A 26628-nucleotide genomic window follows, 5' to 3' on the forward strand; every position below is an offset into this window, starting at 1 on the left:
GGAGGAGGGAGGGTGGTGCCCATGCCTGGAGGGCTGTGACATCTTCTTGGGGGCTGGTATCTCTGGAGAGTCTAGGCCTCATGGTTGAGGACCCCTGGCTGCCTACCACCCCTCCTCCACCTGGCCTGGGGACTCCCCCGCAACATCCCTCCGTGGTGCTGGCCCCCTTTGGCCAGACCACAGTGTAGGCCCCAGGGTGGGCAGCGGCTAGGCTGGCCCAGGCACTGGGCAGCAGCTGGAGGGGCAGGCGTGACAGCAGCGTGGTAGCTGAGGGCCTGGCCCAGTTGTCCTAGAGCACCCCAGAATGTCTCTGCACTGCGGAACATCCCTGCAGCAGTGCCAGGCGGCTTCCTGCCACATGAGGGCCTGGGTCGCCACAGCCCCAGTTGCCCATCTAGCCCAGGTCCCACTTGTCTGGACTGAGGGGCTCTCTCCTGGGACTGTTTGTGTGTGATCGCAGACCTTGGGGTGTGGAATCCTTCCCAGGCAGCCTGGGGTTAGTTCACTGTGCAGGCAGGCCTTGTGGGGCCAGGCTCCGTGCCCTTGTCTGCATGTCCCCTCTAGGGAGTTTACTGTGTCCACGTGGAATGTGGCGGCCGAGCTACGGTGTGTCGGAGATGCTGAGCTTCAAACGGCAAGCTTGCCACAGCCAGCCTGTGTGTTCACTGGCTCTTGCCTTTCTGTAAATGCTCTTACCGCTTCATGTTAACTTAAACATTCATCCACAGTGGGAAAGAGAAGAGTTCAGGCAAGCTCTCACCACTGCTAGGTTTCCGTGAGCACACGGGCATCAGCTGCGTGTGGCCCCCTCATCACTGATCCATCGTAACGGCCTGGGATGGGCACAGAGCCCCATGTGGTGTGGGCCCCAGTCTTGTCCTACCCTCGCCCCGCCCCCGTGTGCACCAGGGCCTGGCCAAGTGGGTCACACCGATTCTTGCAGTTTACGTTCTAGCCACCCAAACAGGTGATTGGGAGCAGCGTGCCTGGAGGCCGCAGTGCAGGGCGGGAGGCAGAAGTGCCCTGGTGCCAACCTGACCCCAAGCCCCTGGCCCCAGGGCACCTACCCTGCCCTCTTAAGTTCTGGGACGCACCACAGCTCATGGGGACTGAGTGGCTTCAGGAGCTGACCCTGTGGGCATGCTTGGCGCCTCCTGTCCCCTGGGGCCTGTGGCTGGCTGGGGACTTTAGACCTGCTGCAGGAGGTGAGCCTCAGAGACCTGAGAGTGCTATAGTCCTCACGGCCTGGCCTTTATGAGGCTGGCCTGTACCGGAGCCTGCTCCTCGGCCCCCTAGCCTCTCCCGCTGCTCCTCCAGGGCTTTGATGCCTCCCCACCCTGGCAGCGTGAGTAACGCGGAGATTTGGCCCAGGCTCTGCGGTGATTCATTGAAGCCCAGCGCCTCGGGGAAACAACACATTTTCCTCCTCCCAAAACCACCGTTAGAGGACAGGGGTGGGGGAGAGGGAAAAACAAGAAACCCTCACAGTAAACCCCGGAAAGCCTGGAGTTGAGGTCACTTCTGGGTAGTTCCTGACATTTTTCCCCTGTGTGTCATCGTGTCCTGGAAAATTCCTCTTGCGAGGAGGAAATGCAGCTGCCCCACATGGCATGAGCCTCTGTGAGCCATGCAGCCAGGACACATCCACCCGGGCATCTGGAGCCGATGGGGCTGGGCGGCCGGGCCTCGCAGCCATGCTGGTGTGGGTGCGTGATCACTGACAGTGTGACAGCTCGCTGGCTGCACATGGCGGGGGGTTACGCTGGCCTCTGCCCTGCCCCGCTGTCCTGCACGCCCCCCACCCCAGGCTGTGGCTCAGGGTTGGGAGGGGGCCTTCCCCCCCTGCACCTTGCTCTCCCTTTCTGGTATCTGTGGTCCTCGAAGGCCATGAGGCAGCACAGGATGAGGGTGGCCTGGGTGTCTTCACATGGTCCTATGTTGGTAGGAAACAACCACCCAGACTAGGCTTAACACAAGAGGGACTTGGTCAGCAGGGAGAGGCTGCTCTCGGGTCCTGGGCAGGATAGAGGCCGGCTGCCCTTGGGAGCCTGCAGAGTCCGCAGTCACACCTGAGTGCTCAGAGCACTGGTGTCTGCCAAGTCAGAGCCAGCAGGACCCAGAAGGGTGGCACGGGGCAGCCAGGTGCGGGCGCAGGTGGAGGAACCTGCCCAGAGAGGCCGTCCAGGCTGACCTGGGACAGAAGGGACACTTTGAAGATGGCCGTTTGCTCAGCGCGCCACGGGCTGGTGCCGAGTCCTGTGTGACTCCAGCGTTGTCACTGAAGATGAGGCCTATTCTTAGGAGATGCCGCTCAAGGGTTTAGGGGAAGGTGAGACCTGCAGTTTTGTCTCAGGTGGTTCATGGAGGTGTGTGCGTGTGCACGTGTATGTGTGTGCTTAAGTGTAATAGTGTTTGCGTGTGCGTTTGAGTCTAAGTGTGCATGCATGTGCCTGCGTGACTGTAATAGTGTCTTTGTGTGTCTACGTGTGCCTCTGTGTGTGTCTGCCCGTGCCTGTGTGAGTATAATAGTGTTTGCATGTGTCTGAGTCTTCGTGCGTTTGTGCAAGTCTGTGTGATAGTGCCTGTGTGTCTGCATTTCTGGGTGCCTGCTTGTGTATCTGCTTGTGAGCATAATAGTGCTCGCCATGTATGTCTGTGTGTCTGCGTATGAAATAGTGCCTGTGCATGTCTGCGGATGTCTGTGTGTGTAATAGTGTCTGCGTGTGTGTCTGCTTGTGTCTGCATGTGTGCCTGTGGGTCTGCACGTGTTCCTGTGCATGTCTGTGTGCCTGCGTGTCTGCATATTGTTCCTGCGTGTGTATCTGCATGTGTGTCTGCTTGTCTGCGTGTTTGGGTGTCTGTGCGTGTGCCTGTGTGTCTGCATGTCTGCGTGTGTGCCTTGTGTCTGCTTGTGTTCCCGTGTGTATGTCTGGCTCCACATTTGCGTGTGTGCACGTCTGTGCATGCGTCTGTGTGTCTGCACGTCTGTGTGCATGTCTGTCTTCATGCATGTGCATGTATGCATGTCTGCGTGTCTGCATGTGTCTGCACGTGTCTGCATGTGTGTGTCTTTGTGCACATCTGCCCGTGTGTCTGCGTGTCTGTGTGTCATTGCATGTGCCTGCGTCTGTGAACATCTGTCTGCATGTGCCTGCATGTCTGCACACCTGTGTGTCTGTGTGTCTGAGTCTTCGTGCACCTCTGTGTGTCTCTGTGTTAAGAGTGCGCTTGACAGCTCCGCTTCCTCCTGGCGGTGCAGGGTGTTTCCAACTGGCTCTGCCACAAACACCCGTCCCTTCTCCTGGGATGTGATCCACCTGGGGCCTGGATGTCTAGCCAGCCATGAGATGGGGTTGCCTGACCCTTTAGACGTGGTGGGTAGTTCTGTCAGCACTTGTGGCACTGGCCTCTGTGGGCACGATTGTGCCCCAGGAGTGTCCATCCTAAGTCACCCTCCGGCCCTCTGAGGCCCTGTGCATGGGCTGGAGTCCTTGCTGCACCTAGAAGCAGCAGGTGGAGCTTAAGGGCAGGGCCAGATCAGAGGAAGATTTTGTCAGATTGTTTTCTGGCCAAAAGTCAGTAGCCCTTGGGCAGCAAGGGCTGATCCATCTGGCCTCTCCGTTCTGGAAGTGGCCAGAGTGGGCTGTGGGGCCAGGGCGTCAGCACTGCCTGGGGTGCCTGGAGGAGGGGTGAGGCTAGAGCGGCTGCATACTCTTTAGGACGGCATGTGCTCTGTCCAAGGCCGGTCCTGGGGTCACTGGTATGCCCAGGCTGTGTGGACTCAGTGCCCCTTGGGGCCAGGATGGTACAGCCACATGAGGCCCCCACACGCCCGTGTGCCAGGGCCCCGGCCCAAGTGCTGTGGACACAGTGGCCTGGCTCAGCCTGTCTGCTGCCCCCCCAGCCTGGGTGAGGCCCTGGGCCTCTGGAATGCAGGGCTGTGGCTGTGGGGGGTGGCCTGGCGCCCAGCACGTTATAAAAAGCTTTGGTGCAGATGGCGTGTGGCAGCCAGGATGCTTGTAGCCTTGAAAGGCCAGGCCAGGCAGCCTGGGCCTCGCCGGCCACCTGTGAGCCCCTGGTTGCCTGTCCGGACTAGGCCTTTCCAGACAGCACCAGGTGAGGTGAGATTTGGCCGTGTGTGGCAACTTCAGGGACCTGCCAGCCATGGGTCCAAAGGGTGAGGTGTCCAGGGCTCGGTTGGGGGCACCGACCCCTCCCTAAGTACATGGGGGTGCTGTGCCTGGATGCTGGGCGGCCCTGGCCTCCCACTCACCTGCTAGCCTGCCAGCTCTGGGTGAGGCCTGAGGGAGGGCAGGGCCTGCAAGGACACATAGGGATGGGCCTGACCTTTGATGCAGCAGAGGCAGCAGCGTGGTGTGTACGGACAGGAAAGAGCCTTTAGAGTGCCCCCCTGCCTTGCGTCAGAAGGCAGGATGGGTGGGGTCCCAGTCCTAAGGGAGGGAGTGTGGGGGACTGGCAGGAGCAGACAGGAACCCTGGGCCACCTGCCTGCCCTTGGGCCACTCAGGCTGGTTTGTCAAGGGGAGACAGGGCAGAGGGCACCCTGTGCCTGGGATGACACAGCCTTGGCGCCGTCTCACCACACAGTTCCTCTGACCCCTCCTGAAACCACCCCCCGAGCAGCCCTGCCTTGTAATTTTCATTGCTGTTGCTGCCAATTAGGAGCGACGCTGTCCCTTCCCACATCCCAGGGTGGGCAGAGGGGAGCACAGTCGCTCCCCCCCACTCCGTGAACCCCATGACGTGGACGGACCAGGCGCACTGTTCCCTGAGTTTGCCCCTGCCTCTGGGGACCATGATTGCAGGCAGCTGTCTGGACCTCTGGGGTCCCATACTGCTGGGGCCAGGCTGGCCACTTGGCCTTTGTCCCAGCCCCTCAGGCCAAGGAGGCAGGGGTCAGGTGCTCCGCTCCTGGAGTGGGGTCCTGGCCAGCGGCTGAGTGGGGGTGTGGGCTGTGGGTGCTGACGGGGTGGCCCTGGCCAGGTCCTAGCATCAGCTATGCTCTGCCTGGTATAGCCTGTGGACCGAGACCCCGTGGTGTGCCACCCCGACATGGAAGAGCTGCTGCAGGCCTGGCCTGAGGAGCTGCCGGACGAGTTCTTTGAGGTGACCCTGGATGACGTGCGGCGGCGCCTTGCCCACCTCAAGAGTGAGCGGTGGGTGCTCCTCAGGTCGCCCTACCCGGCTGCTTTCTTGGGATGGTGTCCCAGGTCCCGTTCCATCCCCGGGTTCCCATGCCTATGCTCGAGCACCTCCAGGGGGAGCCAGCCTGGGAGAAGTCCTGAGTCCAGCACGCTGGGCCTCAGCTCCCTTCCCTGTGCCACCAGGAAGCGCCTGGAAGAAGCTCCGTTAGTGACCAGGTCCTACCGTGAGGCCCAGATGAAGGAGAAGTTGGAGCGCTACCCCAAGGTCAGCAGGTGGCCGGGGTGGCTGAGGTCAGGCTGGGCTGGATCTGTGGCCACCCTTGGGGTTTGTGGAGCTCATGGGGCCCAAAGATGGGGTAGCCGTGAATCGGGGGCAGACTTGACAGCCGTGGGTTTCATCAAGGTAAGTGTCCAGCATGCTGAGTTTGAGAACAAATGCTGGTGCATTTTTAAGAACGCAGACAGCCATCTGCATGTGCTGGTCCTGACTGTTCATCCTCCCCAGCCTGTGACGCTGGCCAGTATGGGGATGTCAGGGCCAGAGGGGTGGCTAGTGCCTCCCTGCTCTCCACCTGGGGGTGGGGTGGGGTCTGGCCACTGGGGGTGGGTGCTTCGCTCCTCCCAACCCAGGCTTGGCACTGACTGTCCCTCCCTGGTGACGCTCCGCCTGTCCCGGCCCAGGTGGCCCTTCGAGTCCTGTTCCCTGACCGCCACATCCTGCAGGGCTTCTTCCGGCCCAGCGAGACAGGTGAGGGCCTGCCCCGTGGGTGCCCTGTGCTCTCCCTGACTGGGCTCTGGGGAGACTGGGCAGTTTTGGGGTGGGGCTGGGCAGAGGGTCAAGAGGAGGGTCATGGGCGAAGGGTAGCAGGGCCGGGCGTGAGGTCATAGGATGGACAGAGGGTCAAGGGGCCACTCATGCTTCCTACGTGCCGGCCCTGCCCAGGGAGCCCTCGTACCTGTGCTCATGTGCACGTCTGTCCTGGACGTGGGCTGGCTGAGGGCATCCCATCGCCCAATAGTGGGGTCTCTGGCCTGGGGTTGCAGCCACTAGGAACAGAGCCCTTGAAGACAGGGAGGGCACCCAGGCCTCGGGGGGCTGTCCTCTCCTACCTGGAAGCTCCTGTGCCCAGATGTAGGGTGAGGTGAGCTCCCAGGTTGGGGCAGCTTGAGGAAGAAGCAGGTGGGCCAAGCTCACAGCCAGATCTGGAGAGTGGGAGATGAAAGGAGGACCCCAGGCCTGGGAGGTGTCCCCGGGAGTGGGGCAGGAGCCTCCTGCGTTTGACCCCCCTCCCCTTGCTCCCCAGTGGGGGACCTGCGGGACTTCGTGAGGAGCCACCTGGGGAATCCTGAGCTGAATTTCTACCTGTGTGAGTACCTCCTGACCCTGCTGGCCCACCTGGCTTCCTCTGCCATGACCCCACACACCCTGCCCCAGCCACACCACCCTGGCCCCAGGGCAGGTGGTGGGTTGAGACACAGCCTGACTTTGAGGGCTTGAAGCAGCTTTTCCCAGACAGTGTGGGTCAGGGTGGGTGGCTGTCCCCAGGTGGCTGCAGTGTGTGAGGGTGCCCGGGGCCTGGGGGAGGGGCAGAAACAAGAGGCTCCCACCCCCTGCTCCCTTGGGAACCTCTGCTGCCCAGCTTGGCCTCTTCCCCCAGGGCTTCCTGTCATTCCCCGACGGGCAAGCGCCTCCTTCAGCAAGTGTCCCACCCCCCTGGGTGATTACAACGGACCTGCAGCCTGGACCCTGTGCCCACCCTGTTGCCTCTGGCTTCCTCATCCCTGCAAGCCACTCCAGCAGTTGGGGGTGCGGGGGTCTGGTGGTCTCAAGGGCACGGGGGGTAGGGGCTTCCTGACACAGACCCACCTTCTCTCCACAGTCATCGCCCCACCAAAGACCGTCTTGGGCGACAACACACTGACCCTCTTCCAGGTACCTGGACCAGCACCTCGCTGCGGGCCAAGGGGGCACTGCCTGGTGGGGACAGTGCAGTGGGAAGGCCTAGAGTCTGGTGCTGCCTTCAGCCCCCAGGCCTGTGCTAGGGCCTGCCCCCTCTGGGGAGAACCTAGGCAAGGGCAGGCAGCGGAAGCAGCTCCTGGCACCACCCCAGCAGTGGACAACAAACCTTTGAGAGCTCAGTGGGCAGATTAGCAGGTCAGGCGCCTCTGGAGTCCATTCTGACCAGCTCTTCGCCTCCTCCCCTTCCTGTCTGGCCCCGGGGTGGGGACACTTGGGGTTGCTCTGAGTGGCTGCTGTCCGTGGGAGGGTCTGGGTGGGGCAGGGCAGTTCTCCCCTAGCCACCAGCCTACCCTCTGTCCCCACCGGCCCACCAAACCCACTGGCCTCTCCTGCTGCTGCGGGTGCCCCTGCTGCCCACCCGACTTGGAGAACGTGTGCCCTGCTGGGCCGCGTCCAGAGTGGAGGAATGTCTGTCCTTTGCCCTGTGGGAGCACGGTCTGCTGTCCCAGCCCTCTGGCCTAATGGCTTCTTCTTCAAAGTCTTCTAGGATCATTTAATTAATAACAGGGCCTGGCTGCGGGCAGTGGAGGGGAAGGAGGGGGTAGAAGGGCAGGTGGGGAGCTCACCCAGGACAGCCTGAGCAGAAGCGCCCAGGGGCGAGGGTGCAGAAGGTGACAGCAGGGTGCCCTAGCCAGCCCCTGAGGCCCCCAGGAGCTTCTCCCGCCTTCCCTCTTCCCAGTTGGTAAACAAGGACCCCCGCCTTGGGCTGGCTGAATCGCTAGCTGCCCGGCCTGTGCCTACCTGGTTCCAGGTGACTCTGCTCCCTGCGACCACAGCTGTCTCCTCTTGTCCGTCAGCTCAGCGCAGGCCAGCATCACCACCAGGCTGCCACCAGAGGAGAGCTGGCAGGCCCAGGGGGAAGGGGCCTTCTTCCTTCAGGGCAGGGCTGATGGCCCCCAGCTTTCATGGCCCCGGGGTAGGGGGCAGGCATCCTCTCTCTGGGCCCAAGGAGGGCAGCCCTCCCCCATCCCACGTTGGTGCAGCTGTGCCAGGATGAGCCTCTCCTTGTCCCCCGTGTGTCCCCATCTGCCATCCCCCATCCGCATCCCCCCTTCTCCTGTCCACCACCCCAGGGTCCTCTCTCTCACACCCATCTGCTCCTCCCCAGCTAGTCTGACTGGGACAGCCCATCCGCGTAGTCCTGCTGGGCAGGGGGTACAGGCCCGGGGAGGAAGCCCTGTTCCCTTCCTTGTCCTTGGCTGGCAGCAGCCACAGGTGTGAGGGAGAGGGCCTGTGGGGTTGCAGAATGAGCAGAGAGAACCTTCTGGGTGGTTTGTGGTCTGCCGTCCACTCTTCTCTCAGTTGCGTATGTGGGCAGGCGCTTCTGAGGACTGAGGGGAGGAGGAAAGGCCGTAAGACTGGGCTGGCTGGGGACCCTGAGGGTGAGCCTGGGTGCCCCTCTCCATGTGCAGAGCAGAGGCAGGGGCAGGGCAGGGAGGTACCCACCAGGGTGGGCTTGCTGGGAGGACCCCACCGCCAGACCCTGCCTGGTGCATGCTGGCTAAGAGCTCCATACTTGCAGGTGAGATAACAAAGGGACCCAGCAGCCTTGTCACCCACAGAGGGCACTAGCCTGGGACCCATGGGGCTTCTACTGGGGTCTCCAAGCGTGTTGCATGGTGTCAGTTCCTGTGCCCCCGCTTCCCCTGGGGTGGTGCTGAGTGGCCCAGGCCCCAGGACAGGCCGGCCTGGCAGGGTGGCCTTTTTGGGGGTATTGACGTGGACTAGGGGGGCAAGAATGAGGCTGTGTTTGGACAGAGGCTGGATGCTCTTAGGGGTCGGCCTCTCACACTGGGGCCTTTGGATTGAGGGAGGAGGGGGCTGTGGCCTTGCTCTGGGTATGCGGAGGGTGTGAGCGAGGGAGCAGGATCCACTCTCTCCTTCCTAGGAAACCTGGTTGGGAAAAGGGGGTCCATCCTTGGGGGGATGCCTGCACTCGAGGAGGGATGTCTGGGGGCTGCAGTGCCCCTGGCTGTCCCACCTGGGCTTCTAGGAAATGCCGCTAGGACCCAGGCATCCTGGAGTCCAGACCTGACCCATGCTAAGCTCTGGCCCTTGAGCAAAGTGCTGTCAGTGGACAGGGTCCCACCTGCTGACCCTCAGGGAAGCTACGGCACTGCCTCTTCCCCCTTCCCGTCCTCCTCCCTGGCTCCCCAACTCTCCTGTGGGTCCGGGCTGAGGTCCCTGGGCTCCCGCGGTCCCCCTTGAAGCTCAGGGCACCCAGCTGCTCCCTCCATCAGGCTTTGATCCCAGCCTCAGTTGGGTCTCAAAGTGTCCTCTGCCTTGTGTCCCTCGGCTGAGGGAAGGCTGAGGTTTCCTGTTCTCGGCAGCCTTTGAAGCTCCTCTGGCTAATCTTCTCGTCCCCTCCCCTTCCCAGGCTGCCTCAGAACACTTTAAGAGCAGCTGCTGGAAAGCTGCGCCCCCAGGTGGTGTCCCCTTTGGCTCCATTTTGCTCCATTCCTCCCTTGGGTGCACGGAGGCTGGGGGTGGCAGGGGGGCTCCCCCCTCCAGCCCAGTCCTGGTGGCTGGGGCCTCGGAGCAGCAGCCCAGGGCTCTGGGGTGCCTGTGTTCTCTCTGCCCCCACAAGTGTGCCAATCCAGGGCGCTGTGAGGGGATCCTGGCTTCAGGCCTGTCAGAGAATTGGAGTGTGGGCTCTGCCAGGTGTAGTGAGGTGCCTGGGGTCTTAGCTGTAGCCTCTCTTATCCTGGGACCCCCCCCAAAGCAACCTGGCTCCAAGAGGCAGCCCCCTGTGCCCCTGGGCCTACTGGGGTGAGGGTCGTCTGTATGCCCACCACATCCCTGCAACCTGACAGGAGGGGACACCCGCTGCCCCCTTGGGGGCCTCTCAGCCCAGTGGTCCATGAAGTGCTGCCTACACCAGAGCCCCATCAGGTCTGGGCCAGGCGGTTCTGTGGCCTTGGGACCGCCATCCTGCTGGTCTGCAGCAACTGCAAAGAGAGCTGAGTGACCAGGAGAGCTGGGGGCCTGCAGCAGGTCCCCACAGGGCAGTCGTATGTGCACCTCAGGCCTGCCACTGTCCAGGGCCCCCAGCGGTGCTGTCTGTTGCCCACCACACAGTGCAGGCCTGTTTGCCCAGCATCGTGGGGAGTAGGGGGGTGGGGCAGATATGTTACCTCATGAGAACAGGTTAGAAAATATCAGAAGTCACACTCAGGATCCCCATTTCCAGAGGGCAGGAGGGTCTCCTGGTGGAAGGACGCTGGCCCTGGTGAAGTGGGGTCGGCCAGCTGGGGGACGGAGACATAGGAAAGGTGACAGATGCCCAGGGGCACTCCGTATCTGCCCCACTCCCTGCGGACCTCATCATGGGGGTTGGTTTGGCATCCAGCCTTGCCTTGGCACCCCTTGGGACTTGTGTCCAGGGGCAGGTGGCCCCCTCACTACGCCTCTGGGTGGAGGGCTTGCCTCCCAGGCGCAGCCCCATGAAATCTCATGGAAGTAGGGGTGTGCTCAGTCTGCCTCACATGGCCCTGTGTGCGGCCCGGCACCTGAGCCTCTCTGCCCCTCCTGCAGGCAAACCTCTTCCCCACGGCCCTCGTCCACTTTGGAGCAGAAGAGCCCATGGGTGAGTGCTGCCCACAGGTCAGGCCTCCAGCTCATCATGCCCCTGGGAGGGCGCCCTCAGTCCCTGCACAGCTGACCTGGGGTGGGAGGGTGGGACAGTGGCCCCAGCAGCCATGGCTGGGGAGCAGGGTGGGCCTGGCACAAGCTCAGTGCCTGAGTCTGGCCTGGCTCTACAGACCTCTACCTGGAGCCCAGGCTGCTGGAACACACCATCTCCCCGTCCTCAGCTGACCTGCTGGTGGCCAGGTGAGGCCCGGCCCGGGGTGGTGGGGTTCTGGGTGTGGCCACATCCTGGCTTTCCACCTCTAAATCCAGGTGCATGGCCAAGGCTGCACGCCCCCTGCCTTTGCTGCCGACCCCTGACCCTGGGGCCATTGAGTCTGAGCAAACCGCTGAGGAGGTACTGGGTCTCCCTGAGGCCACCCCGGGGCCAGCCCAGCCCATGCGGAGAAGCCTGGGCAAGGTGCCCAAGTGGTTGAAACTGCCAGGTATCTGGAGGGGTTGAGGGGCCCAGGGCAGGAGTCCAGGGAGGGCGCTCATCCTGTCTGTGCTTGCAGCCGGCAAGAGGTGAGAGCCAGGAGCCAGAGGAGCCCCGCCGGCCCCGGACCCCCACCCTGAGTGGGAATAAAGCTGGCGTACTTCTTGGGGTCTTCCTGTCATCCTTTCTGTGCTGGGTCGGGGACTGAGAGCTTGTCCCACCATTGCTGCTGGCCAGGATGAGAGTGTCCCAGCAGCTCCCTGAGGCCAGAGCCCCTGCAGCCTGGCTGGAGTGGGGTAAGGACCTTGCAGATGGCTGCTCAGGTCAGGTCCAGGGACCCTCCGTGAAATAACTGGGCAGCTGACAATGCCCAGGCCTCCTAATCCCTGGTCTGGGGGAACAAAAGACCTTCCTGGCAGTTGTCAGTAGCCACGGAGTGTGGGAGAGACTCAGGCCTGGTACTTGAGTCTCCTCACCAGGAGCTGCTCCCTTGGGTCTAATGGCTTCCACATGCCTCCAACAACGCTTTGAAGCCTAGAAACGGGGAGGGGGCTGGGAGGCTTCACGGGCAGGCAGCTGGTCACAGGTCACTTCTGCCTTCCTGGCATCCTGGTCCTTCCCCAGCAACAGAATGGTGTGACCCCCTGCTGCCCAGCCCCCACACCCCCTGGGTTGTTAGCAACACCCAGAGGCAGCTCCCTGGTGGCTGTGTGATAGGAGGGGGCACTTCTTGAGTTTCCAGCCACTGAGGGGCATGCACACACGCATGCTGGTTGCTACTCTCTTCTGAAGACAGATGGGAGGACCTGGGGGCCTGGAGGAGGCTTTGAAGCAACTGCATGTGTGGAACTAGGACACTCCTTTATGAAAACAATTTACATCTCAGGGAAGCACCGTGTGAGGGAAAGTCACAGACCAGCTCTGATACCAGAGGGCAATGCCAGAGTGTGGCAGGAGCGCCGGGAAGGAGGCAGCGCTCTGTTAGTCTGTGCAGATTGGTTGGTTTCGCCAGTCTTTGTTCCACACATAGACCCCCACTGGGTCCCCAGGGTGTGATGTGGTCCAGGTGGGAGGCTCTGGTACCAGTGTCTGTAGAGCTGGGCTGATCAGCTCTAAGCCCCTCAGGTCCTCCCCTGCCTGAAACCAAAGGCCACAGAAGACAGCACACACTGGTCCTGGAACAGGGATGCCAGAGCCTGGGCATAGGCAGGCAGGGAGCTCTCTAGAAGTCCAGCAGCTGGAAGGCAAAGGGGGCACTCAGAGCCTTGCCACCTGGCCCACCGCCCCTCAGCGTCTGTTCCCTGCTGGGCCTGTCCAGGGAATCAGGTGCCCACATACCAGCTGAGGGAGCACCTTCTCCAGCTGGTCCACATCCACGCAGGGCAGGTCCTCTGCCTGGGCCTGCCGGACCCCACGGACGGCAGCCTCTGCCATACACAGGGAATGTGAGAGACCAGGGAAGCTCAGGGCCTCAGTGGGGAGACCTCACCCACCCCATGTGTGCCCAGCTGGCACCCCTTGAATGGTGAGGTTGGCTCCCATAAACGGGGTTTGTCGGGCAACACAGCACTCAGGCACTTGTGGGGAGCTGGGGAAAATGGGTCCAAAGAAACCCTGGGCCAAGTCTGACATGGACCCATGGTGGCCCACTCACCTATGACGAAGATCCGCAGCATCTCAGCCACAAGCTGCAGGGCGTCTGTGCTCACTGTGGGGAGGGGGGTCACCCAGGCCACATCACTGGCCAGGAGACAGCTTCATCCCCTGTGGGGCATCCCTTGCCCGCCCCCCCCCCGGCCTTGGCCAAAGCACTGGGCCTGTCCTGAGGGCAGGACTATTGTCCCTGGACATTGGGTGCCCTGGCCAGCCACCCACCGTCGCTGAAGTACCTCTGGTTTTACTGTCCCTGAAGTGGAGATACAGCAGCTTGCTCACCAGCTCCTGGAGGGGAGAGCAGGCACTCAGGCGGTTGGGTGCCCAAACTGGAGTGCCAGCCAGGTGTCAACTTTTGGACAGAGACTGGTTGTGATTCCTAGCTCAGATGCCTATGTCAGTGGGACTCCAGGGTGGCAAAGCACTGAGTGGATGGGGCTGTCCTGGGGAGAGTCTGGGGCCAATCACGAGGGCCTATTAGTGACGCTGGAAGAAGGGGTTCTGATGTCCCCTGTGGGGAGGTACCCTGTGAGAGAACAAGAACCCAGATAGATGGTGGACAACTGGGGGTGGCCCAATGCTGCCTGCTTGCACCCCAGGGAGTGAGAAGGAACTAGAGAAGAGTCCCGAACATTCCTGTACCTCCTTAGGCCTCATGAGGCAATCCTTTTGTCCAGCCAGAGGACAAGGGGCCTCTCCCAGACTGGGGTGTCCAGGTGGCTCCCACAGGCTGGGGTGCCCCCAGCCCCATCAGCACCACTTGTGCCAGACTCAGCTGGGCACCTGCCTCTTGGAGCCAACACCACCAGCAAAGAAACACCTGGGCAGAGGGTGCAAGTCACGGCTGCCAGCAGAGTGGGCAGGAGGCTTATGGCAGAGAGCATGTCGTGCGGTGGCTGGTGTGGCTGGAGTGGGGTCAGCCAGGAAGGGCAGCGAAGGGCTGGGCTGGAAGCTGTTGCAGGGCTCAGAGGGAGAAGCAACACCACTAACACTTGGACGGACCCCTTTGTGGCCATGTGGGTGGACAGGCAGGAGGCTGCTGAGGGCATCAGGCACAGAGGAGGGGTGGGCAGGAGTACTTGATGGATGAGGGACGTGGGCTGAGATCCCCTGGGGCTTGGCCTGAGCCTAGCAGGCCTTGGGCTCCCTATAGGGTGGGAGGGCTATGGACAGCACATATACTTTAGGGGGGCAGGGAATGGGGTTCACTTTGGGATGTGTTAGGTATGAGATGTCTGAGCAATCTAGCAGGTAGGTGTCTGGCACTGAGGAACATTATTTGAGAAGTTTGTAGCTACTAATCAAAAGGTCTGCAATTCCAATCCACCAGATGCTCCTTGGAAACGGTATGGGTTGGTTCTGCTGTGTTCTTTTCACTATGAGTTGGAATCGACTCCACTGCAAATGGGTTTGGTTTGGGTTTTCTGCGTGTGGGTGGCATTTAAAGCCAGGGCAGGGACCGAAGAGCCCTTGCAGGAGCAGCGGGGTTGGGGGCAGACGCAGAGTGGGTGCTGTGCTGGGACAGGAGCTGGGGACAGGTGAGGTTCCTCTGCAGGCCCAGAGCACCTTAACAGCTGGAGAAGCGGGAGCTGGTGCATGGACACGGGGCAAAAACGTGTGTGCCGGGCCAGCCCCAGTTATCGGGGAGCGAGTAGTCCCTGCCAGGCGGCCCCCTGCTCCCCACAGGTGGAAGCCCTCTGCCGCGTGAAGCGCCCATGGGCTTAATGCCCCCTGCTCTGGGGCCAGAACCGGCGGCACAGAGAGTGGAGCTGCAGAGGGTGAGGCCAGAGGTCTGGACGCACTCAGCCTCTGTTCCATAGCTCGCAAGAGCCCTGGTGGCCCTGTGGATGCTTGTCCGGTGATGATCACAGCTTCAGGCCAGGGCCCTGGGCCGTGGATGCAGCCTCCAGGCACAGCTCCAGGGAGCTGGGAGGTCTGCCAGAGGGCCCTCCCCTCTCCGCTGGGCCCTTCCGGACCATATCCATTTGCAGATGGTGGAGATCCCACAGATTCTAACAATCCCTAGAGATGGCCCAAGCGGTTGGTGACTTTTCCCTCTAGATTATTAAGTCCTTCAGTGTGGGGGCAAAGCCATGTTTGAGGATGAGAAGTGGTTCGAGCAGGAGACAAAAGCCGAGAGAACTCCCTGGTGGGCGCAGGGAGTGTGGACTGAGGGGCCAAGGCCCCTTCCCCACCTCAAGGGAACTCAGGGCCTTTTCACCTTCGGGAGAGCAGCCAAAGAAGGCTCAGCCCTCACAACCTGCACAAGTGTGCGGGGCACCGGACCCTTCGCACAAGGTGTGTGCACATGGCACGGCGCAGACCCACGCCCATGTGAGCTCACACGCTAGGTGCAGTGGTCAAGGGCGAGGTCTGGAGTCAGACTGCCTGGTTTTGATCTAGTCATCTCTGTGGCTTAGCTGCTGTGTGCCTCAGTTTCCCCATTGTTAAACCGAGGATCATGCTCGTACCCAGCACAGGGTGGTGTGAACACGGTTAACGTGTGCCAGGTGCTCACGGCAGTGCCCGGCAGACATAGGTGCTGCGTGCGTTACCAAGACTGAAAGGCCCTGTGAGCCCCAAACACGCCAGCCGGCACAAGAGCAAAGGAGGCTGCCTCTAGAGGGTTCAGCTCCGCGTAGATGAGACGCGGAGCACGGGACGGCCGCTGTCGACACTAAGGGACGGGCGGAGCCACCCGCGCCAAGTAGTGCTGGGTAGGTCCTGCCCGGCCCCGGCTCGGAGCGACACTCCCTCGTTCGAGGACCTCCTCTTCCCTTAAAGGAGGCCCGTGGGTGCGGGGCGGGGGCACCCACCGCCCCCTCCCCACCAGGGCAGCAATTCTGGACGGCGTCGGCCGGCAGCGCGGGGCCTGGGCCGCCTGGCTCACGCGTGGGGTCAGGTCGCAGCAGGGAGGCGGGGCCGGCTTCCCCTCCGGGCCGCGGCTTCGCCCCCGGCCTCGGCCCCCTGGCCCCCACCGACCCCGGCCCCCCGCCTCCGCCGACCCGGGACCCCGGCCCGGCCGTCCCCCTGCCCCCTCACCTTCCGAAATCCGGCTCCGGCACCCTCCATGACTGTCGCCTCTGCGCGCGCCCCAGAGCCCCCACCCCGCCCTCCCAGCCAATGATTCCGGAGCGCGTCCTCCCGGAGCTCCGCCCCTCAGTCTAAACCAATGAGCCCGGAGCGCGCACTCCCGGAGAGCCCGCCCCTCGTGCCCATAGCCAATGATTCCGGAGCGCGCCCCATCCCTTCCCTCTCATTGGCCAGCGGTGAGACTCTTCTGCGCGAACCCCCCTGGGAGTTGTAGTCCCCACCGGCCCCCTTCCCGGCGAGCCCCGCTCTTCCTGGATACTGAGGCGCCGCGGCCGCTTCGATCGCCGTAGGGAGCGAGTCCGGGCGTCGGCCCCGCGCTCGAGGGCTGGGCCGGGGCTGCGGCTGCAGGGCGCAGAGCAGGGGGCACGCGAGCAGAGGCCCCGCTGGCGAGGCCCCGGCCCTGAGTGCCCTCCTGGACCAGCCGGCGGCGCCCCCAACCCGGCCCGGCGGCTGCCCCCATCCCGGTTCGGTGGGCGCCCAGCACCCGCTTCTCGCGCCTAGAGAATCGGCTCCGCTTGTTTCCCACCCCTCCGTCCCCGTGCCTGCTGGGGCAGCGTCTCCTGCACACGATCCGAGGGTCCCGCGCTGAGCTGGCGGGGGACCCTAGACGGGACCCTAGACGAGAGAGGGTCCCCCGCGTCCTGGCGGGCCGCCTGCGGCCCCGCGAGCACCCGGACATGGAAGAGTTCCGGCGCGCCTACAGCCGCCTGTGTCAAGAGCGCGGCGCCGAGCCCCAGGAGGCCGTTCTGCGGCGGCTGCAGGAGCCCCGGAGGGGCCGGCTGGACCTGGCCACCCAGAGCCTGACGGCCGACACCTGCCGGGCCCTAGGCCGGCTACTGCAGAGTCAGACGCTGTTTACCGAGCTGGTGCTGAGCGACTGCATGCTGAGCGAGGAAGGTGGGCGCCGGGGCCTAGGGTTGGGTCGAGCCTTGGATCCAGCATCCACCACCTGGGCTGATCCACTGGGAGTCCCTACACATACCCAGTCTTTCCAAGTAGGATGCTTCCTTGTGAGCGGTTCTCTTTCTTAGTTAAAGCAACCTCTTTTTGAGTGAGCGGCAGCTTCTTTCCTGGAACCTGGGGGCAGAGAGACACTGTCTTTGTGACAGGGAAGCTCTAGTGTCTCCAACTTGGCAAGTCGTGCTAGAAACACTGGCAGCCGGTGGGGGTCTCCCACTGACTGAGCAGCAGGTGAACATGCCGTCTTCCCTGCAGGGGCCAGACTGCTGCTTCAGGGGCTCTGTTCCAACACAGTTGTGCGGCTCCTGGACCTAAAGGTGAGGGGCCTTCGCTCCAGACACGCCCCCGAGGTCAAGATAGAGTGGGGATGAGGTGTCCCTGTAAATGGACTTGCATTCCAGGTGTGACCTGGAGGTCAGGATAGAGTGGGGACAGGATGTCCCTGTGAGTGGGCCTGAGCTCCGGGTGCATCCCCCAAGGGCAGCACAGAAGGGGGACAAGGTGTCTTGGTTAGTGGGGTGTCCCTGTGAGGGGACCTGAGCTCCAGGCATGCCCCCCGAGGTCAGGACAGAGGGATGGGGTGTCCCGATGACCTGGGGGCTATATGGTGGCCAGAGGTCATGTCTGTAAGTGTTCCTGGCACTTAGGGTCTGCACACTCATCCTTGTGAGCAAGTGTCCAGGTATTCACACATGTGACCTGATGAACCAGCACCAGGAAGCCCCCACCCACCGCAAGTCAGCGGAACTGGTCCCTGAGAGGAGCCGCACCTTCGGTCCAGAGCTCACCTCGGGCTGAGACAGCGCTACAGGCCTGGTCCTGGTGGCGGGGTGACTGTCCTGTCTTTCCCGTCCTAGGGTAATAATCTCTGTGGCATGGGGGCTGAGGTGCTGGGGAAGCTCCTGCGGCAGAACAAGTCTCTTCAGAGGTGAGGGGCCGTCTGGCCACACCCTCACCCCTCTTCTCTGCCTGGCTCAGGAACGGCCCCAGAGGACACGGCCTGTGGCCAGAAGGGCTCATCCTTCAGGCCACGAGCAGTGGTGGGAGCAGGCAGTCTAAATGGATCACGAGGCTCCATACCCCTGCACAGTGCCCCAAGATGGGCCGCCCCCTCCTCTAGCCTGGGCCCCAGGAGCAGGGGCAGCCTGCTTCTCTGGGCCACACCTTCACGGCCACCCTTCTGTAGCCTCACCCTGGAGTGGAACAACCTGGGCACCTGGGAGGAGGCCTTCGCCACCTTTTGCACAGGCCTGGGGGCCAATGCCACTCTTCGGCAGCTGGACCTCCGCAACAACCAGGTCAACCACAAAGGAGCTGAGGAGCTGGCCCTGGCCCTGAAGAGTAACTCCAGCCTCCAGCAGCTGGGTGAGGCCCAGGCGCAAAGCCTGTAAATGACTACGGCCTCTAGCGTAGGGACCATGATGTCTTGTGGCTGCACCCTGTTGTCTGTCCTAGCATTCCTGCTCTTCCTCTGTCTTTTGGGAAATGAGAGTGTGGAGGACGGGCTTGGGAGGAGGGGGCACCCCAGCCTTGGCTCCTCTGGTCAACAATCTGCCTTGCCCCAAAGGAAGCCTGGTAAGTGTCTGGGCTGGGCCAGCTCACTGCTGCCCCAGGCATGCTCTATCCATGATGACGGGTCTCCTTGCAGATCTGCGCTGGAACAACATCGGCCTCCTGGGGGGCCGGGCCTTGGTGAACTGTCTCCCCAGCAACAGAACTCTGTGGAGGCTGGAGCTGGCCGGGAACAACATTCCCAGCGATGTCCTCAGAGCTGTGGGTACGAGTAGCACACAAGCATTTAGGAGTGAGGTGGGAACTGTCTTCCAGGGAGGAAGGGGAACAACTCGGGACACGCAACTTGCTTTAAAAATAGCCTGACTTAGAAGTCATGAGGGAAAAGGAAATGCTAAGGAAAACAGCAGCAACAGCTCTCTGGCCATTGGGCTGCCTCACCGTAAGGGCCCTGTCCCCTCCAGCGCTCCCCAGCCTCCAAGTGGCTTCTCTGAGCTCCTCCCCCAGGCACTGCATAGGGTGGTGCAGGCTGGTTGGTAGACATGAGACAGTGCCTCCCACAGTCCCCCAGTCACCCAGGCTGGTGGTCACTTGCTGCCGCAGCGCCCGAGCAGTCTCTCCCACCCCACCCCCGTGGGTAACACAAGCCCACCTCCGACAGAGCAGGCCGTGGATCACAACCAGGATCGGCAGGCAGCCTTCCGAGAGAGCCAAGCCCGCACCCACATGCTCAGCAAGGAGGTACACAGCCTGAGAGAGGAGAAGTCCAAGCAGGTGTGTCCACCGCAGCCCCGACCATGCGCTGCCCCAAGCAGGCTCCTCCCCTCCTCTTGGCCCTGAGCTGAGAGCCCCCTCCCCTGGGCGCTCTCGGGTGGTCTGGGTCTCCAGGCACCCTCTGCCGATATACGTCCTCTGAGTGGGGGCGGGGCCGGGGACGCAGGTGGGCGTCTGTTCTCCTTTCCAGCCCAGCCAGGCAGCCGGCAGGGCTCCGCATACTCTGACAGGCTCGGCGGCTCTGTCCACAGTTTCTGGATTTGATGGAGACCATCCACAAGCAGCGAGAAGAGATAGCCCAGAGTAGCAGGTGAGCGACGGGCAGCAGGGGGAGGGATCGGGGCAGGGCTTGGTCTCCGTCTCTGGTCTCTAGTCCCGGCTCTGACTCTCCGTAGACTGACTTCCATGCTTCTGGCCACAAGACAGGGGCTGTATCGTGTGCCTTCTGTGGAAGCTGGCCACACGGTGGTTCCTGCTGGGGTGGGGCAGGTGTCCAGGGAACAGCAGTGGCTGCTGTTGGAGCAGAAGAGCCTTTCAAGGCACCAGTGTTGGGTGTCTGGTGGATCCTCTTCTCTGCCCCCAGGACTTCAGCTGCCCGTGTAGGCCAGCTGCAGGATGCCCTGAATGAGAGGCATTCCATCATCAACGCTCTCAAGGCCAAGTAAGGGAGTAGGAGGGCACTAAGAGATAGTCTCAACGGCTGAGGGAGCATGTTTTGGGGACTGAGGAATTGGCACAAAACAATGTGCTAAGTTACAAGCACTGGTGGAACTGTGCCCGTGGAAGCAGAGTGGGCTGGGGGGCCACTCCAGAAGGGCTCCCTAGAGGAGGCGTCAAGATGGGGCCTGAATGAGGGCCAGGCGAGGGTGAGAGGGCGGCAAGGTACGTGCAAGGTGTCTGGTGCTTGTCGTGGAGCTGGGTGGGGTCTGCTGATACCTCAGCCAAGGGGTCCTTCGCAGGGAGGGCCAGCCTGTCCAGGGAGTGGTACTGAGGGTGTGGGGGGTAGACGGCCCACAGGACCCTCAAGTCATTGGCCGGGGTGGCCACCTTGCCCCCCGCAGGCTGCAGATGACCGAGGCTGCCCTGGCATTGTCAGAGGAGAAGGCTCAGGACCTGGGGGAGCGGCTGGCCACTGCAGAGCAGGAGCAGCTGAGTCTGTCGCAGAAGCAGTCCAAGGAGCGGAGGCTGGAGCAGCAGGTGGGCCGGGGCAGGGGTGGTGGGCAGGTGGCATGCAGGGGCAGGGTGACTTAGTTGCTTCTCACCATCCTTACTCCAGGAAGCCACAGAGCGCGAGTCCAAGCTCCTCAGGGACATGTCTGCTGCTAGTGAGAAGAACCTGCTGCTGCGGAACCAGGTGGGTCGGGGTGGGGGGGGCGCCAGGGGCAGGTAGATGGGGCTGAGGTGCCCAGGTGGGTGGGTGGGGCCCTGGGTGCCTGGGGGCGGGTGGGGCTCTGTGGGGCAGGGAGCTCGAGCCCCCCACCTTATGGCTCTGCATTGCAGGTGGACGAACTTGAGCGGAAGGTGAAGTCCCAGCAGGAGCAGCTGTTCCTAGCCAAGCAGGAGCTGACCAATACCGCTGCGGAGCTGAAACTGCGGGCTGTACAGGCTGAGGGTGGGCCTTGGGACCTGGAGGGGTGGGAGAAGGGCGCCTAGGGTGAGGCCCCTGGGGAGTCTCACCACCTCTCCCTACCACACCTCCAGAGCGCCTGGATGCAGAGAAGAAGAGATTCAAGCAGAGCCTGGAGGCTTCGGAGCAGCTGCGCATCAGAGAGGTGCCTGTTTCCCCACCAGGGCGACCAGCTTCTCTGATCTTCCCAAACTTCTGGGATGTCTGTAGCGCGGGTCCACAGACGGGTCTTCTGCTGCCCACCCTGGGTGTTGGGATAATGGTTGGGCAGATATCAGGCCCAGTACTACCTAGTGGTGATATGAGGGGAACCCCAAACGCTTTGTGTACCCCAAGGTGCAGACGAGCCATTCAGGTTGTGCCCACGTGAGGCACATGTTCTGGGGTTGCCGACCTGGGTGGCTCAAGCGATGCCCTCCATCCTCCTTGCTAAGCCCTTTCCCAGAAGGTCCAGGGGCTCCAGTGTGGGTCAGGGGGAGCCCCCTCTCACCCTGGCATCCGGCAGGTGGAGCACATGGCCCGCCACGTGGAGGAGAGCGAGCGGGCCCTGCAGGAGCGGGTGCAGAGGCTGGAGGCTGCAAGGCTGACCCTGGAGGAGGTGTGTGTCCCTGTGTGTCAGTCAGGGAGGGGGCAGGGCCTTGTCAGGGCCCAGCTGGGGCCCTCAGAGACTTAGGTGTTCTCGGGTGTCTCTTGCCATGGAAAACCCTGCCCGGGAAGGAGATGTAGAGGTAGCCTCATGACTGTTAGAAGTCTGGTGGCTGGGGTGAGGAGCAGTGGGTTCCTGGTGTAGGGGGAGGCGGGGCAGTCAGGGCCGTGGGTGGTGTCTGCCATGCAGGAGCTGAGCCACGTGAAGGCGGCTGCACTCAGCGAGCGAGGGCAGGTGGAGGCAGAGCTTATTAAGGCCAAGACCCAAGTCCGCCTGGAGGAGGTGCGTGCACCCACCGCTAGTCCCCTGACAGATGAGGGAGGGAGCCGGGAACACGCTGGCCAGGCCAAGGCATCAGGGCACCAAGCCGGACTCTGCAGGGGGCTGAGCAGTCTGAAGCTCTGGGGTCCTGGTCCTATCAAAGTGGGGTGCAGGGAGCACATGAAATCAGAATGCCTGTCCCCCAGCATGACACCTCGTGCCCCCAGCAGGCAGCACGGTGTTCTCAGTCAGCCTGGCTCTGGCTTGAACACAGCCCTAGACCAGCTTGAGCATGTAATCTCAAGCCTGTGGCTGAATTAAGAGGGGGACCATCAGGCAAAGTTCACCTGGGATTAAAGGGGCAGCCCAGAAAAGGGCACTTCTGAGAGGCAGGTCCAAGGTGCACAGGCCCAGGACAGTACAGCAGTGACCTGAGCCACAGTAGGGCAGCCAGGTTGTGGATGAAAGCTGTATGCCATCACTTCACATGTTGAGGGTCTCTTGAGCAAGCTCAAGGCATCGGCCCCGGGGCAAGGGAGGGCCCACGGGTGCTCACCGTCCCCTTCCGGTGCAGCAACAGCGCCTGGCCCACCTGGAGGAGAAGCTACGGCTGCTGGCACAGGCACGGGACGAGGCCCAGAATGCCTGCCTGCAGCAGAAGCAGGCTGTGGCTGAGGCCCAGGCTAGGGCCAGCCAGCTCAGCCTGCAGGTGGATGGCCTGCGGCAGCGTTTGGAGGAGCTGCAGCAGGTGGGGCGACGAGAGGGATGGGGAGGTGTTCCCCAGCTGCACCTCATCCCCGCGCTCACCTCCGATAGCACCCCACCCCTTGCTGGCAGGAGCTGAGCAGCAAGGACCAGGAGAAGGTGGTTGAGGTGAACCGGGTGCGGGTAGAGCTGCAGGAGCAGATCGGGCACCTGCAGGCGGAGCTGACGGCCCAGGACGGGCTGAGGGAGAAGGTAGCTGCCCTGGAGCGCCAGCTGAAAGGTGAGAAGGTCCCCGTTGTGCCACTCTCCCGTAGGTGCCTGTGGTGGCCGGCACCCTTCACTGTCTCCTCCCTGCAGTGATCTCAGGTGACCACCGGGAGGCGCTGCTGGACAGAGAGAGCGAGAACGCCTCACTGCGGGAGAAGCTGCGGCTCAAGGAGGTGGAGATAGCGCGAATCTGCGAGGAGGAGGCCCAGAGGGCCAGCTTCCTGCAGAACGCCGTCCTGGCTTACGTGCAGGGGGCGCCCCTGCGGGCCCTGAGCCCCCACAAGTGAGGGAGGCCAGGTGGCCCCGGAGAGGCTGAAGCATAGTGCCTTCAGTGTCTGGAGATAATAATAGTGTAGAGAGAAAACTGCCCCTCTTCCCTGGCCTTAAGCAGCGTGTGCGCCATGCAGACAGACAAATGGACAGCTGAGTCCCTAAATCATCAGCGAGGCCTCCTCCCATCTGCCCAGATTGAGCTGGGGAACCAACACATCCGCCACCAGGGTGCCTGCCCCAGGACTGGGTGATCAGAGCCCTGAGTCCAGAGGGGCCCCTTCCACACCTCGTCCCCACCCCTGGAACCGTGTGCCTTTCGAGGGTGTCTGGTGGAGGGACGGCCTGAGCTAGCTCCCTGCCCGTCTGTAATCGTTTTTACAAGGTAGTCAAGACCACTGGAGGGCCAGCCGTCTGCAGCCCGGACTTGTGTGACTGTGGTTTAAAATACAGGACTTTTGCACTTTGTGATACATTTTGGCTCCATCTTTTTCTCCCACGGCCGTGGGGGACCCTCTGCCTGGACCCTGGGTGTGGTCCACTGCTGGCAGAGATAGGACAGGGGGCAGGGCAGCTGCCCGCCTTTGGGACACTGGCGACCAACTGCAAACCCCCAGTCCTCATCACCTGCCTCAAGGCTGGACAGAGAGTGGGTGTGGGGGGGTGGAGGGTGGGTGCGTGGGTTTCAGCTCCTCGGGTCTCAGGTGGTCTTCTTAGAAAGACTACAGACATACCTCCACAACAAGCACACGCTCAAGCTTGCCCAGAGCTCTGGGGCCACAAGTCAGAGCGGAGAGTAATGGGCGTGCCTGCAGGGAGCCCCCAGGGTCTCCTGCTCGGCCCTCTCCTTTGACTGTAGATTACATGGGACCCGGGAGCTCTGTGCACCAGGACCCCGGTCCCTAACCAGACCCTGGGGTCTCGGGGACAGGCCGGAGGGGCACTGCGTCCCGCCCCCTCCGCTCGGGAGTCGAGGGCCAGGGCGGGAGCTGAGCCTGCGCCCCCCGCCCGCGCCGCGCCGCTCGGCTGTCTCCGCGCCCAGCACTCGGCGGTGCTCGGCTGTCTCCGGCCGCTCGGCTCGGCTCTCGGCTCGGTCCCGCGGCCGCTGCGGCGCCGGGCATTTCTCCGCAGCTCGGCTCGCGGCCGCGCCCGCCGCCGCCCGGCCCCGGTGCCCATGCAGGCCATCAAGTGCGTGGTGGTAGGCGACGGGTAAGTGCCGGGCTGGGGGCCCTGCGGCCGGGACCGGGCGGGGGCGGCCCCGGGGACCCTGCTGGGCTCCGAGCGCGGCTTCGGGGCGCGGCCCGGGCAGAGGGGCCGCCGCGCGCTGGCCGAGGCAGGGGCGGGGTCGGGCCAACCACCGGCCCCGGGTACGGGCGGTGCGTGCCTAGGCCGGGGAAGCCGGGAGCCGCAGGCTGGGCGTCGGCAGGCCTCCCGGCGGGCCCACCTGATGCTGCCGGCCCTCCCCGGGGGCGCCGCTGCTCGCCGGGCCCCCGGAGCCGGTGCCCAGGACGAGGCAGGTTCTGCATCCGAGCCACCAGCCGGCCCTCTGCATGGATGAGGCCAGGCCTCTGCCCTGGGTGGACCCTCAGCCTGCGCCCCCTGCCCTCCCCACCATGCCCCTATTCTGCCTCCCGGGGTGCCTGGCCCAATGTCGGACGCTGTGCCGCACCCACCACCCCGCCCCTCAGAGACCGCTTGTCCAGGCCTCCTCCAGCTCTAGGTCATTGCGGGTCCCCACCCAGACACCTAAGCCGAGCCTGTGGCTCGATGGGAGGGGGTAGCTGCTGGTGGAGGGGCCGGCGGGCAGCAACGTGGCTTGTCGGTCCACAGCGCGGTGGGGAAGACGTGCCTGCTCATCAGCTACACCACCAACGCCTTCCCCGGAGAGTACATTCCTACTGTGTGAGCCGGGGTGCCAGGGCGGGCTGGACGGGCCACCAGGGCATGCTAGGGTGCCCAGGCCCCTCCCTGCCCTGACCCCTGTGTATTCCCCAGCTTTGACAACTACTCAGCCAACGTGATGGTGGACGGGAAGCCGGTCAACCTGGGGCTGTGGGACACTGCGGGCCAGGAGGACTACGACCGGCTGCGACCGCTCTCCTATCCCCAGACCGTGGGTGCCACTGCCTCTACCCCTGCACCCTGGGCCAGCTGGCACTGGGGGCCGGGGGCCTGAGGTCCCAGATGGGCTGGGGGTGGGGGTGTCTCTAAGGATGCATATGGGTCTTGGGGCTGGGCCACTGGAATATCCTTCCTTGCTCCCACCTGGTTCTTTGCCTTGCCCAGGACGTCTTTCTGATCTGCTTCTCCCTGGTGAGCCCGGCCTCCTTTGAGAACGTCCGTGCCAAGGTGAGCAGGGCTGGGATGCCACCCTGTAGGAAGAGGTCCCCAGGAGACTGGCCCTGGCAGGGCAGAGGGCACAGGAGTTTCTTGCCTAAAGATCTCAGACAGGCCAGGTGCCCTTTGGAGGCAGTCAAGGTGCCATTCTGCTTGGGTGGGCATGCCAGGTGAGGTCTAAAGGCAGCTGGGGTGGTAAAGGGAGAAGGGGTGGGGATGAGGTCCCCAGCAGGGCTCTCAGAATGGAGGGCCTCTCTGTGACCTTTAGGGGGGCTGGAAGACACTGCCAAGAGCCTGACTGTGATGCCTGGATAAGCCTGGAAGCTTCTGGGCTGCTTATCTCCTCCTCGGTCATTTCCCCACTAGAGCCGGGGTCACCCGTGATACAGGAAGGGCCAAGCATGGGGCTTCAGGCCAGCGAGGCAGAGCCCGTGGGGACCTGGCCCACTATGGGCCCATGCTGGGGGAGCAGCCCCCAGGGCAGGGGAGGCCTGGTCCTGAGGAATCAGAGTCTCTGGTCCCCACAGTGGTACCCAGAGGTGCGGCATCATTGCCCCCACACGCCTATCCTCCTGGTGGGCACCAAGCTGGACCTCCGGGATGACAAGGACACCATCGAGCGGCTGCGGGACAAGAAGCTGGCGCCCATCACCTACCCACAGGGCCTGGCCATGGCTAGGGAGATCGGTAAGCGGCACGGTGGGCAGAGGGAGAGAGGGGAGGCTGTTCCAGGGGGCACTGCTGGTCCATGCTTACCTCGCCCACACTACTTGTCCTCGCTGCTCCTGACTCCACTGCCCCTCGTCCTCCCGCCCCTCCTCCCCGCTTTGCCTTGTCCCCATTTCTCGTGCCTGCTGCCCCTGACCTCACTGTCCCTTGTCCTCACTCTCCGTCTATTTTCACTGTCCCCTCACCACCCCCGCCCTTACTCCCTTGGCCCCCAGGTTCTGTCAAGTACCTCGAGTGCTCTGCACTGACCCAGCGGGGCCTGAAGACGGTGTTCGATGAAGCCATCCGGGCTGTGCTCTGCCCACCACCAGTGAAGAAGCCGGGGAAGAAGTGCACGGTTTTCTAGAACCCACCTTGGCCGGGGCAATGAGGAGCAGCTCCTGTGGGCAGTGTCTACTGTTGTGTTGAAGTGTCTGGTGTCCCTGAGTCTGCTGTGGGCCGTGGGGGGGTGGGGGGAGCATGGGGACGAGGCTGCCTGGAGGGCACAGGGCTCCCGGCCTCCTCTTTTGGGGTGCGAGGCTCAGCCTTCCCCATCCCCCAGAGGCCG

General features: G+C 63.1%; 4 protein-coding genes across 16 annotated transcripts in view; 3 read left to right on the forward strand and 1 right to left on the reverse strand.

Annotated features, from left to right (window-relative positions):
• Positions 1-11557, forward strand: part of ASPSCR1 (ASPSCR1 tether for SLC2A4, UBX domain containing) — a 34058-nt gene extending 22501 nt beyond the window's left edge. For 4 of the 9 annotated variants that reach the window (XM_049859819.1, XM_049859814.1, XM_049859818.1 and 1 more), the window contains exons 8-16: positions 5037-5176; positions 5348-5429; positions 5846-5912; positions 6469-6531; positions 7045-7097; positions 10719-10770; positions 10946-11015; positions 11085-11169; positions 11327-11557. In XM_049859819.1, coding sequence (XP_049715776.1) covers positions 5037-5176; positions 5348-5429; positions 5846-5912; positions 6469-6531; positions 7045-7097; positions 10719-10770; positions 10946-11015; positions 11085-11169; positions 11327-11455 — 741 coding nt within the window. In that variant the 3' untranslated portion in view covers positions 11456-11557. Of the gene's footprint in view, positions 1-5036; positions 5177-5347; positions 5430-5845; positions 5913-6468; positions 6532-7044; positions 7098-10718; positions 10771-10945; positions 11016-11084 lie in introns of all 9 variants that reach the window. The other 5 variants (XM_049859817.1, XM_049859813.1, XM_049859816.1 and 2 more) reach the window with 5 other exon arrangements.
• Positions 11558-11696: 139 nt separating this feature from the next.
• On the reverse strand, positions 11697-15997 carry CENPX (centromere protein X). Of its 2 annotated transcripts, XM_049859821.1 has the most exons (5): positions 15943-15997; positions 13137-13188; positions 12902-12955; positions 12586-12674; positions 11697-12484 (listed from the first exon to the last, which is right to left on the reverse strand). In XM_049859821.1, the coding sequence occupies exons 1-5, from the start codon at positions 15970-15972 to the stop codon at positions 12470-12472; spliced, it is 240 nt and encodes a 79-aa protein (XP_049715778.1). In that variant the 5' UTR covers positions 15973-15997; the 3' UTR covers positions 11697-12469. The 2 variants fall into 2 exon arrangements, with proteins under 2 accessions (XP_049715778.1, XP_049715777.1); XM_049859820.1 differs by having other exon boundaries at positions 12460-12674.
• Positions 15998-16239: 242 nt separating this feature from the next.
• LRRC45 (leucine rich repeat containing 45) lies at positions 16240-23490 on the forward strand. 3 transcript variants are annotated; one of them, XM_049860412.1, is made up of 17 exons: positions 16240-16890; positions 17209-17270; positions 17811-17881; positions 18140-18318; positions 18602-18730; positions 19127-19239; positions 19491-19549; positions 19823-19900; positions 20301-20436; positions 20516-20593; positions 20740-20851; positions 20941-21011; positions 21372-21464; positions 21702-21794; positions 22348-22521; positions 22611-22758; positions 22836-23490. In XM_049860412.1, the coding sequence occupies exons 1-17, from the start codon at positions 16671-16673 to the stop codon at positions 23030-23032; spliced, it is 2013 nt and encodes a 670-aa protein (XP_049716369.1). In that variant the 5' UTR covers positions 16240-16670; the 3' UTR covers positions 23033-23490. The 3 variants fall into 3 exon arrangements, with proteins under 3 accessions (XP_049716369.1, XP_049716370.1, XP_049716371.1); XM_049860413.1 differs by lacking the exon at positions 21702-21794; XM_049860414.1 differs by lacking the exon at positions 16240-16890 and having other exon boundaries at positions 17601-17881.
• Positions 23491-23732: 242 nt separating this feature from the next.
• Positions 23733-26524, forward strand: RAC3 (Rac family small GTPase 3). 2 transcript variants are annotated; one of them, XM_049860418.1, is made up of 6 exons: positions 23733-24224; positions 24846-24917; positions 25011-25128; positions 25302-25364; positions 25880-26043; positions 26297-26459. In XM_049860418.1, the coding sequence occupies exons 1-6, from the start codon at positions 24190-24192 to the stop codon at positions 26358-26360; spliced, it is 516 nt and encodes a 171-aa protein (XP_049716375.1). In that variant the 5' UTR covers positions 23733-24189; the 3' UTR covers positions 26361-26459. The 2 variants fall into 2 exon arrangements, with proteins under 2 accessions (XP_049716375.1, XP_049716374.1); XM_049860417.1 differs by having other exon boundaries at positions 23738-24224; positions 25880-26039; positions 26297-26524.
• Positions 26525-26628: the final 104 nt, after the last annotated feature.

Source organism: Elephas maximus, chromosome 19, assembly GCF_024166365.1.
Source record: "Elephas maximus indicus isolate mEleMax1 chromosome 19, mEleMax1 primary haplotype, whole genome shotgun sequence".
In the NCBI taxonomy this organism is placed as follows: domain Eukaryota; kingdom Metazoa; phylum Chordata; class Mammalia; order Proboscidea; family Elephantidae; genus Elephas; species Elephas maximus.

Coding starts and splice junctions, on each gene's coding strand:
- CENPX (XM_049859820.1), bottom strand. CDS start 15,972: ATGGAGGGTGCCGGAGCCGGATTTCGGAAG. Junction 13,189..15,942: donor CCGGAGCCGGATTTCGGAAG/GTGAGGGGGCAG, acceptor TCTCCCCTCCAG/GAGCTGGTGAGCAAGCTGCT. Junction 12,956..13,136: donor CAGGGACAGTAAAACCAGAG/GTACTTCAGCGA, acceptor CCCTCCCCACAG/TGAGCACAGACGCCCTGCAG.
- LRRC45 (XM_049860412.1), top strand. CDS start 16,671: ATGGAAGAGTTCCGGCGCGCCTACAGCCGCCTGTGTCAAGAGCGCGGC. Junction 17,882..18,139: donor CAGAACAAGTCTCTTCAGAG/GTGAGGGGCCGT, acceptor ACCCTTCTGTAG/CCTCACCCTGGAGTGGAACA. Junction 21,465..21,701: donor CAAGGCTGACCCTGGAGGAG/GTGTGTGTCCCT, acceptor TCTGCCATGCAG/GAGCTGAGCCACGTGAAGGC.
- RAC3 (XM_049860417.1), top strand. CDS start 24,190: ATGCAGGCCATCAAGTGCGTGGTGGTAGGCGACGG. Junction 24,225..24,845: donor TGCGTGGTGGTAGGCGACGG/GTAAGTGCCGGG, acceptor GTCGGTCCACAG/CGCGGTGGGGAAGACGTGCC. Junction 25,129..25,301: donor CGCTCTCCTATCCCCAGACC/GTGGGTGCCACT, acceptor TGCCTTGCCCAG/GACGTCTTTCTGATCTGCTT.